At 31.7% G+C, this 12,396-nt stretch overlaps 1 protein-coding gene across 2 annotated transcripts in view; it reads left to right on the plus strand.

Moving 5' to 3' along the window:
- SNTG1 (syntrophin gamma 1) overlaps positions 1–12,095 on the plus strand; it is a gene marked incomplete at both ends in the record, with an annotated part of 324,893 nt that extends 312,798 nt beyond the window's left edge. For both annotated transcript variants that reach the window (XM_081266627.1, XM_081266628.1), the window contains one exon: positions 11,937–12,095. In XM_081266627.1, coding sequence (XP_081122753.1) covers positions 11,937–12,095 — 159 coding nt within the window. The remainder of the gene's footprint in view (positions 1–11,936) is intronic.
- Positions 12,096–12,396: the final 301 nt, after the last annotated feature.

A 12,396-nucleotide genomic window follows, 5' to 3' on the forward strand; every position in this document is an offset into this window, starting at 1 on the left:
TTGCTATAATTTTTCCTCTGAATACAGAAATTCATAAATTGTCACTTCATTACTCAGAAGCTTATTAAATTTCCCATCTGTTTTCCAAAGCCTCATTAAACTTCTCAGAACTTTCCTAGTATAACAAAGGAATGGTTCCCGACAGAAGTTGTGAAAAATATTATAGTTTTTTGACAAGTTTACAAAAATTATTTTATTGTCATTAGGAATTCACAGAGTGTTCTCTATGTATGATGTTTACATATGATGATTGATATTTAATGTCCATATAGACAGCAAACCTAGGATTACTAATATATTCTCATAGTTCTTTATAACTGAATTTTCTAGGTAAACAATGTTTACTAGTTTTAATGGTACACACACATATATACATACATATACATAATATGTATGTGAAGGTATTTTTTCTTGAATTATATTTTGATATAACATGGTCAGATAATCCTCTAATTTTAAAACAGGCTATGTTCTAAAAGAAATTCATGGCAATTTCCTCCATAGAAATACTGTTAAAATATTTAATAAACTAGGTTACAGAGCATATTAATCCTGAAGTACAGGATTGGATCTTTAGAAGCCAGAATGGTACCTTTTGAGCAATACAACAAGAAAAAGAAAATTGACTTCATACTTAGTGGAACCGCACAGTTTGGAAACATTTATAAATGGAGGTGATTCATGGAGGCTTCCTCTCTAAAGACTTCCCTGCCCCAAGTCAGAGGGTCTAGGGGAATCTAGGCTGCCATAAGAGACTTTTCAACTATATAAGGTATTAGTAGAGGCTTGACTCCCAGTAATTCTGCTTTCTGGCTAATCTCTATAAATCTTAATTTTCTCATTTTGAATTTTGAAAGTGCCTATCTCAAAGTTTCCTCTAGAGAAGCAATATTCTGTGATCTGAACTAAAGTATTGAATTTATAATCCAATGGATGGACTGTTTCAGATGCTTAGTAAATGTGTGTCAGAGATCCTTGCTAAAGAATTAATGCTGTGTTGAAGTTTGCATTTTAGAAGAGGGTGACTGGTAATCTAAATGGATCGTCATTGGACTCTTTGGATCTTATAAATGAGGCAATTTAATATTTAAAAGGCTAGGTAGGTATTTTGGACCTGTCTTCATCACAAATTAAGAATCAGGTCCCTGTTCATTCTGCTGTTCACAATTTTCCGACTCTTCTGGAACCAAATATTTTCTAAACCTCTGAGAAATTGTTTTTCTTACTGCAAAGTTACTCAAAGCACAGAGATGAGAAATGAGGCAGAGTAGGGGCATCTACCTAACAGCACAGGTCCTCATAAATCAGTTTCCATACTATAAATTAAACTAAAGGAGAGGGAAATGAATCAGGACCAAAAAATTGAAATCAACTTCATATGTATTTATGTAACTTACATACAATCTTGGGTTTTTTTTTTGTGAGTGTGTGTATGTGCGAAATTTCATTTCAAATTATAAATTTCATTAGAAACAGGAATATATGGCAAAGAAGACATCTTTCTTTTGAAGTACTGGGAATTACTGAGAATTCTCAAACATTTTTATTTCTCACTGATATTATTTTCTCCTTGTAACATTATTTATGACAAATAATGAACTTAATCTACTTATTTGTATCAAGGGTCCTGAACATCCTTTTTCTTGTTAGATGATGAAACTCACATCAATGATTTTCTGTTAAAGCTAACATACTAACTGCTTCCAAAATACACATCTGTCCAGAGAAACATATCCGTGGTATGATGTTTTTCCCCCCTTTGTGTCAAAAATCACCATGGACATATAGAAAAAAAAGTAATTAATTTTTAAAATTTAATTAATACAAATGATAATATTTGAAATTTGGAATTTTAAGATCGAAGTTACTCTTGAAAGTACTTTTCTAAAAGTAAATATAATAAAATACAGAGCATGGGACAAAATACTGTTTTATTTTTCTGTAACTAAAGAAATACTAGCAAAAGTTACAATAATCATGAAAATATTTAAAAATGGAAAAAGTAAAGAGAATTTCAACCTAAACAATTCTTTGATTAATTAAATATATTTGATAGAATTAAATGGGAGCTGAACAGTCCTTGGTTGATTCATTACCCAATGTGTTAAGATTAGCTGCTTAAATTTAGGCCTTTTAGTGCCCCAGATAATTTTTTTAACTACATCAGCAAGTTCCCCTTCAAATTTATGGCCCCAGGTTTAAAGACATTGGCTAACATTTACTAAACAATATAATATGAGAAAAATGGTGTGACATGGCATGAAAGAGCTATTTCTATTTTCTTTACATTAATTTAAAAGAAATTAAAAATATCATGAAACATAAATCTTAAATATCAAGGTCCTAGAATTTTGTAAAACACATTGGAAGTAAAGATTTTTAGTACATCCTGGCAATTTAATGAGTTTCTATTGTCATTTACTACCTAAGCAATGGGGGTCAGGTGCTACAGGCAAATAATAAACCTTAAATCCAAATCACAGAGAGGCAGAGCTGCCATCCTTGGGAACCTGTATTATGTTTAGAATAGAGGATTCATCCCATAAATAGTGAAATGAAAATTATATATTGATCAAATATGTTTTGTAAATCACTGTTATCTTAAAGCTTTTTTAAGAAATTAAAAGTAAATGAGGGTTGGCACAAGTCATTGTGCCAGAATGACACAGTGAGGACTTAGGAAATTTTACTCTTCTGGTAGCACGAAGAGAAAAATAGTCAAAATTACCAGAATTGACTTTTGTAAGAATTGTGTCAATTAGCCAGATGTTTTTCAATAAGTAAAACATTTATTAAAGACAAAACAAATGGGTAAATTTTTATAAGAACACAGAGTTTTGAAGCATGTTAACTTACTTCATTCCTATTATTCTTCCCACTGTTGCCTTAATATATCCTAAAATACATAGTAGGTCTGAAGTCCACTGTTGAAGGGTGCAGACTAGGCTTGGAATTCCTCAAAAAGCCTTATACAAAGAAAGCTGTATTGTTTATTTTTTTTTTTCTGAAAGCTTCTCAGAAAGTTCTCTTTGTAGATCTCCTCATCATTTGACCTGACTTAGACTGTGCTCTTTGGAAAAGGTTCTAATTCTAGATATTTACTGAAAACAATCCCCAGCAGTGGTTGAAGATTGTAGCTATCTGAATTGGCAGCACCATTTGGGGCAAACAAGGAAGTAGTGAATAATGCAGGAAGATCTATTAGATGATATGTTCACAATGAACTTTGAAATTTTCCCATAAGTGCCTGAGATCCTAGGAGGACATATGATTGGCCAAGTCAGTATGCATGACCAGGAGATCCCTTCTGACCCATCTTAAGACTCTGGAAGAAGGAATCAAAGAATTGTACAGAGTTGTAAATAGTCAGAGCACTGAAGGAGTGCCACAACCCACACAAAGAACTCTGCAGAATGTTAGAAGACTTTACTAGAAGTTATTACACAACTATTCATCAAACATTTGGGTGAATACTAAGCTAAATCATAAAAGATTTCTAGGCTTCATAACTCCAGAAAATCACTAACAAAACAAGCAAGAACAGTAACAAACTGTAATAGCAAGCTCTGGAGAAGGATGGCAATCTCATTTCCAGGATATATTATCAAATCAAAAGAGCCACAGCTGAATTTTTTAAAAAGAAATCTTCAGAGAAACTAAACAACTGATTTTAGTTTGTGAAGAAAGAATAATACAACTTTTAAGATTTCAAAATATTTTAATCTCTATAGAGTAACTAAGACTTGCTAGCCTACCAAAATAATGAAGAAAAATTCAGACTCTCAGAAATTTGCACAACAGTGTCAAGTGTACCATCAAGTCTACACAAAATATCAATACCAGGAGAACAGAGAGAGAGAAAGGGGCAGGAAGAATACTTGAAGAAATGATAGTTTGGAGTGTCCTAGATTTGATTTTAAAAAATTCATCCACACATTCAAAGCTTCACTGAACTCCACATAGGATCAGTAAAAAAAAAAAAAAAAAAAAAAAAAAAAAGAAAAGAAAGAAAATTAAAAAACAATACAAACTTGAGTAAATTTCAAAAGCCTTACACAGAAAACCTTGGAAATAGCAAGAGAAAACAAATCGTAAGAGATCATTTATAAGAGTAACAGATGATTTATCACAGTAAAACTATGAATATCAGAAGGTAATGAAGACATATCTTGGTGCTGAAACATAAAGGACATGAGAGCAGTGTCCTTTATTCAACTGAAATTTCCTTCAAAAATAAAGGAGAAATTAAGCCATTTCTTTAGAAGAAAAATAAGCATAGCATTTTCCACTACTAAACATGTACCACAAGAAAGATTCCTTCAAAATAAAATGAAAGGACACTAAATAATAACTCAAATCCACATTTCAAAATAAGAACAGAATTGAAGGTAACTACACAATTAAATGTATAGGAAAATGTAAGTGTATTATTGTTTTACCATAACCATAACTAATTTAAAATACTGTATGGATATTTTAAAAAATATTTTTAATATTTTAAATATATTTTTTTAGTTGTTGATAGACCCTTATTTTACTTATTTTATTTCTGTGTGGTGCTGAGAATTGAACCCAGTGCCTCCACATGCTAGGCAAGTGCTCTACCACTGACCCACAACCCCAACCCACCACATGAATGTTTTATTTAAAATATTTTCTTTACATATAATGAGAACTACACTAGAAGTTATATTTTTTTTTGTTTCAGTGTTCAAGCAAAATTCAGAAAACTCAAGAACAGAAGTATATTTATATTTCTGCTTGCAATATTCCATTTTCTTCCCAATGCTCCAAGCTGTCTTCTATTACTATTTTTTTTTTAACTATCTTTGAGCCATGATTTTAGGTTAAGTCTTCTGGTGATACAGTCATGTCATTTTTATTTGAGAATTTCTTGATTTCCCCTGGATTTCTCAGCAGAAATCATACAGCCACTTCCTGCTGGCTGTATAATTTCTGATGAAAAATTCTCTGTCATTTCATTGTGTTCTCCTGTAGGTAAGGTTTTGTTTTACTCTTGCTGCTGTCAGGATGTTTAGCTGTCTTTAGCATTCAGAAGATTGACTGATATGTCTTGGCAAGGATTTCTTTGACTTGATTCTTCCATCTATTCACTGAGCCTTTTAGATCTAAAAGATCTAGTCCTTTGCCAATTTTAGCAATTTTTATGCCATTTTTTCTTTGAATATTTTTAGTTCAGTGTTTCTCTGCCTCTTTTGAACTCAGATGGCATAAATCTTACATTACCTGTTAGATAGCTCATTGAGGGGATTTTCATTTTTCAGTATGTTTATACCTTTTGTTTTTTGCAGCTGATTTTCATTATTTTTTCATTCAGTCATTAATTCTTTCTTTGGTCTCGTTCCTTCTGTTGAAACTTCCATTTAATGTATTAATATATTTTTCAGTCCTAAAATTTCCATTTTGTTCTTCATTAAGTTATCTACTTTTCTAAGATTTCTATTTCTTTTCTCAGACTTTCTATGTTTTTGTTTGTCTTAAGCATGCAACTACTCATTGGAAAAAAAAATTAGGACGATTCTAAAATATAGAACATAGAATTCCAAAATAAGTGTCATCTTAATGTTGGCAAATATTGATTGTGTTTTCCTTTGCAGTTGAGTTTTTACTGGTCTTTGGTAAAATGAGTAATGTTCCATTGCAACTAGAAATTTTGATTAATTTGTCAAGAGATTCTATATTTTATTTAACCCTTCTTTTTGTGTAGTTACCATTAACACTGCTTTATCACATTAGGAAAAGTACCACATTGTTCTTGCCAGGTAGGAGCAGAATTTCAGGCTTTATTGATGGTTGAGCAATGGGCTCTTCATTACTAATATTCAAGAGTAGGAGTTCCAGGTATCCAGGAAGCCTTCACTGAAACCTCCGTGACTGAGATGAGATGGATTGCCTCATTAATGTTTATCTACAATTTTCTTATATTTGTTTTATAGATACTATATGGAGATCTTAGCAGTACTTAGTGGAGGATATAGGGAAAATATGTCTAGTTCATCTTTCCAATTAAGCATATAATTTGAAAGTGAAAAAGTGTTAAATCATATAACTTGCAAACAACAACCAAAAGAAGCCAAAATAGGTACAGTCATTTCACACTAACAACTTTAAGACAAGAATTTTTTTTAAGATACAGGGAAAGGAGTTTTATGATGAAAAATTCAGCAATTCCTCAGGGAGGTGTATCAAATATAAACATATTTGATAAGAACAGATGTTCAAAATATGCAAAGAAATACCAATGGAATTGAAAGGTAAAATGAAAAATATGACTGATGAGTTGTAGATTTCAATGTTGCATTTCATGTATTGGATAGAACAAGTAGGCAGAAAATTAAAAACATGCAGGAGACTCAGTAAACATTATTAACTAACCAGATGTTGAGATATTTTAGAACTGCCCACCCAACTAAAGTATAACACAAATTTTTCTCAAGTGTTTGTGCAACATTATCTATGATAGACCAGGTTAAACAAAAAAGCCCCAATGAATGTAAAGTAAGCAAAATACAAATTGTGTTATATGACCGTAATGGGAGGACAATAGAAATAGAGAATGAGGAAAAATATACAAATGTGCGGAAATAACACAACATATATCTAAATAGCCAAAGAGTCAAAAGGAAAATCACAAAACCAGAGAATATGTGAGATAAAGAAAAATAAAATCATATTATATCAAACAGGAATCATAGTTTGCTTAGAACAAAATTTATAGTTGCAAATGCTATCCCTCCCAAAAAGTAAATCTTAAATAACCTGTCCTTTTCAATAAGAAACTAAAATGAACAAATAAACAAGATAAACAAAACAAACAGGAATTGGAAATGATAACTATTGAACAAGAAGTACATAAATAGAGAAGAGAAATATAATCAAGAAAAAAAATGAAAAAACACAAAAAGTAGAAATAAGCTAAATACTAAAAAATGATGAAGAGAGGAAAAAATGAGCTATGTTACACAAGTTTTGTATATTTTTCAGCAATAAATAGAACTGAAGTAATAATGCCTGTTACTACATAGGTGAAACTTGAAATAGATCACGTTAAATAAATCTAGGCAATCACGTAAGATCTTATCTGTATGAAATTATTTATGTCCAGAACAAGGTGATCTATAGATAAATATATTTATGGTTAGCAGGAACTAGAAACAATGGAAATGGAATGTGATTTACAATAAGGTATTTTTGAAACATACAAAATTTCTGAAGTTTGATAATGGTGATGTTTATGCAACTATGTAAATATACTGAAACTCATGAAATGTTTCAAATAGGTAATTTTTTTTCTTCTGTTTTATTTTTTATTAATTTTTTAAAATTTTAATTTGTTATATATGACAACAGAATGCATTACAATTCATATTACACATATAGAGCATAATTTTTTATATCTCTAGTTGTACATAGAGTCATATCCTTCATGTCTTCATACATGTACTAAGGGTAATGATGACCATCACATTCCACTGTCTTTTATATCCCTATGACCCCTCTCTTTCCCTCCCTCTCCTTTTCCCCTTTGCCCTATCTAGAGTTCATATAATCCTCCCATGCCCCCCACCCCACAGCATATTATGGATTAGCATCCTTAAATCAGATAAATTATTTGGCATTTGTTTTTGGGGGGTATTGGCTAATTTCACTTAGCATTATATTCTCCAGCTCCATCCATTTACCTGCAAATGCCATGATTTTATTCTCTTTTAATGCTGAATTGCATTCCATTGTGTGTATATACCAAATTGTCTTTATCCATTCATCTACTGAAGAGCATCTAGGTTGTTCCACAGTTTAGCTATTGTTTTTTTTTTATTGGTTGTTCAAAACATTAGAAGTGAGGGGAAAGGGAAATAGCTATTGTTAATTGTGCTGCTATAGCATTGATAAACATCGAAGTGGGTATGTCCCTATGTTATGCTGTTTTTAAGTCTTTTGGGTATAGACTAAGGAATGGGATAGCTGGGTCAGTTTTCTAAGGATTCAAATAGGTGAATTTTATAGCATGTAAATTTTATTTTCATAAGGGCATTGTGGGGAAAAAAGATTGATACATAAGGGTGTTGTTAAGATAGAAATCATATTAACTTACACATTAATGGCATAGGTAAATTTGACTGTGACTTATGGTATGCAGAAGAAAGAAGCAATGTGTGTGTGGGTGTGTGTGGGGGGTGTGTGTGTGGTGATGATGGAAATTTTTTTGTGTGTGTTGACTGTGAATTAATGAAGAATATTGAAGATATATTAGACCTTGAATAAGGAATAAGGATCATAATGGAAATGAAAGAGAAGCTTGTGATATGGAAAAGAAAGACTTGAAATCAAAAGTCAGAAGGGAAAAATAATAGTTTTATTAGACAAGGAATTTATAAAATGTAAATTTCCCAATGATTTTAATGTTCTGTTTATACTATAGAAGATTTAATTTATACTTAAATTATTCTCTGTGTTATGACTGTGAAACTGTGTGAAGAAGGTATGAAAATGTAGATGGTGACTAAATTATTGGATTCTCTGAATGATACTGTTTGTTGTCCTTATAGTGGACTCTGAAAGTCATTAGAATTTTCTGAGGAGTAAGAAAATTATAGATATTATGCCTAAATCAATAGCTAGAAATTATTTAGAATTTTGATTAAAAAGCAAATCTATTCATACAAATTAACTCATCTTCCTTCTATCACACGTATCCTCTGCCTTACATGTTGTTACTCTTAACAGATTTTTTAATTATACTTTATGATATAAATTTTTTGTGGAGAAGTAGAAGCAAAATATTCTTAGGAATGAGTTCTTGAAAGATTTAGTGGAAAGGAAGTAGAGGCTAGAAACTATCTCTTTGGAGAAGCCTTTTTCCTTAAATAGAGCAGAGAAATGGATCTTTGTGCAGAATCAAGAATCTTTCTCAAAGGTTTGGGAAATTAGTATGCAATAGTCTACCCTTATATTCTTTGGGGATACATTCTAAAACCATAAAAAGAACTGAAACTGATACAGATACTTCCAAATTTATACTGAAATTAATAAATCATTAAGTAAAACATTTTTAAGTCAAAATTCTTTAATACTGTGATAACCCATCATAAATTCAAAATATTTCTTCTCTTCCTCTCCTCTCTCTTCCTTTGAATTTTATTCCTGCCAATTACTCACTAACTACTGCATTGTACCTATAGTGACCCTTGTTTTTCCTCAAGCTTCCTAGAATAGAATATATCTACCTCAGGATCTTTGAAATCATACTTCTCCTGCCTAGAATATTTTCTGAGAAATATCAAAATGTTTCATTCTTTTTATTTCTTCCTTCAAGTTTTGCTCACATGACATTGTGGTTTTCCTGTCCCACAGCCCCTAACATAATATTTACTCAATGTCCTGCCTTATTTCCTTGACTGAACATAGCACATTCTGATATTATATTAATTTGTTTTTATTTGCTTTTTTAGGTATACATGAGAATAGAATCCATTTTGATAAAATTATATAAGCATGAACGATATCTTATTCTAATTAGGTCGCCATTCTTGTGGGTGAGCTCGATGGTGGAATTTACCTAGGTATTTTTATATATGTACATGGGAAAATTATGTCCGATTCATTCTACTCTCTTTCCGATTCCTATCCCCCCTCCTTTCCCTTCATTACCCTTTTTCTAATATACTGAATTTCTTTTTTCTTCTTCCCTCCCCCTTTATTGTGGTTTAGCTTCCTCATAACAGCAAAAACACTTGACCTTTGGTGTTTTGGGGACTGGCTTATTTCACTTAGCATGTTAGTCTCCAGATGCATGCATAATTATATGATATTTATTTATTTCCCTGTTTTTTTTCTCCCATCACAAGAATGTTAACTCCCATCTGTTTTGTTTTATTTCTTTGTTTGTTGTCTGTTTTGTTTGCTGCTATATTTTTCATCAAAAGAAAGTAATGAACGTATAGGAAGCTCTCTGAAAACATGCCTTGAATGAATGGATGGCTGAGCACTTAAAATTTGGAGCTAGCTTTTACCTAATGAGATTCACAGAGTTGATCAAGATTTAAAAAAAAAAAAAACTAATTGAAAGTTTATAGTGCATAACTTTGTGGAAACCCTCTGTGGATATTTCACAGATGGACAGAAATGTAGCTTTAAAATTCACTAGAAATGAGTAAAAGAGTAGTAATTCACTGTTATGGATTTGCCTGGAGGTGATCACTGAAGCCTTAGGAAAGTGTGCACTTGCCCAAGCTGGCTACTGAGGCAGAGGAAAGATGAGTTGGCACTGGATCCAAGGCCAACTTTAAATCTCTTGCTTTCTCTTCTAGTTACTTGTTTGTTTTTTGTCTACCATCCTCCCAAAAAATGGTGTGAAAAAGCCTCAATGAACATTAAGTTATTGATGACTAATTGACAAGGAAAGAAAAATTAAAAACCTTAATTTTTATGTAAAAAAAAATCCTTGATATTTGGATATCTGGGATTTTTTGGTAAACAACGTATATTCTCCAATTTCATAAAGATGGCATAGAATGACTTGTACTTTTGCCTAGTTGTAACATTTAACAACATTCTCCTCCTCTCCAAGAATGGATTGCGTGTTCTAAGGTTATCTTCCATGTCCCAAGACTTTTCAACCATTTTTATATCAGATGAACTTAGAATGGGTTGACACAGAAAGTATCTGTCTGTGTGGGAATGAAGCTGGCCACACAAAGAATGACAGTGTGAGTGGAGGGATTCCTGGGTGAGTGAGTAAAGGCAAGAGGAAACCTTTCGGGTTACAAATAGCATCATCAGTACTCCTGAAGTGGATAAATGAAAAGAAGCTCCTAAATTATGGTGGAGTTAGTAAAATGATTTTGATGGAAGAATTTTAGACAATTAAAATAGTTAAATAAATAGTCTTGGCTATTTTCTAAAATAAATCACTATTTGCCATAGGCCACTAGCTAAGAAATCCTGAAGGTCTGAAAGGAATTACTAAGGCAACATAGTTTTATCTGCAACAACATGCAGGTCTATGAATACACACTATGCTTTTCTTAGCTTCTATTTAATGACCTGAAAAAAAATTCCTGGGTGAATTGTTTTATTTAAATAACTATGTTACATAAGAGATGCTATAATGATTTCTAATTGACTCCCTATTTTGTATTATTTTCTACTGCCACATACTATAAATTACAAACACTATAAGTAGTGGGTGAATGAATTGTAATTGTGCATCCTTTATTAAGAGTATATAATGAAAGAACAGAAAATTTATCTATAATTTCATGGTTTATTATCCATTAGTTATCTTCATTGTGGTAAGTGCTTCATTCATATTAACTTTATTAAGCATATAAATGTACTAGTCTTCTCTCAAACCTCTCAAACCTCTTGGAATTAAAATATATTTATGAGACTAATGTTGGTTTGTCACAAAAATATTTATGATATCATATTTTTTAAAGAGAGAGAGAGAGAATTTTTTAATATTTATTTTTTAGTTTTTCGTGGACACAACATCTTTATTTTATTTAATGTGGTGCTGAGGATCAAACCCAGCGTCCCATACATGCCGGGCAAGTGCGCTACCGCTTGAGCCACATCCCCAGCCCCTGATATCATCTTTTAAAATCTATTATGAAGAGTAAAACCCAACCTTGTGAGATATATTTCTATTCAGTGTTTATCAAACCTGAAATTACATACATGGGTGATGAGAATACTTAATCTTCCCAACTTTTTTTCCACAATGTTTTCAATATATCTATAATAGGATATTTACATACTGACCAAAAATATCTACATTAGAAATTACCTTTCATGCATAAAATATCATCGATTCAAAGAATTTTTATTGCAATTGAAAAATGCCTAATTTTCCCAATTTTTCAATGAATTTTATTTCCGTTTTAGCTCTTTTATTTCTCTTTCCCTTTTAGGAGCTGGAATTTTCAAATTTATTTGCTGTTCTTCACTGCATCCATTCATTCTTTGCTGCCAAAGTAGCTTGTTTGGACCCTCTATTTTTAGGCAATCAGGCTACTGCTTCTGCTGCTGCCAGCTCTGCTACTACAAGCAAAGCAAAGTACACAACTTGACATACTGATTTCCGAACTGACAGTTACCCCAACTAGATAAACAGACTAAATATATTCATCATTTTACTCCCTGGAGAAACCATGATATCACCAAGTCAACAATGGAATCAGATTGAAGTTTCAGCAGAAAAAAAGATGGTCATGACTCATCTCAAATGCATTTCTATTCTGGAAGGCATCTGTAAATAATCCTAGATGAACAAGACAGCCTGTTCTCACTTGGTTGATGTGTATCCACATACTGCTTTCACCAAATGTGAAGATCAAGAAATGAATGGTATGAAGATGTATGTAAATAATA

Source organism: Spermophilus citellus, assembly GCF_964194105.1.
Source record: "Spermophilus citellus genome assembly, chromosome: 14".
NCBI classification, from domain to species: Eukaryota; Metazoa; Chordata; class Mammalia; order Rodentia; family Sciuridae; genus Spermophilus; species Spermophilus citellus.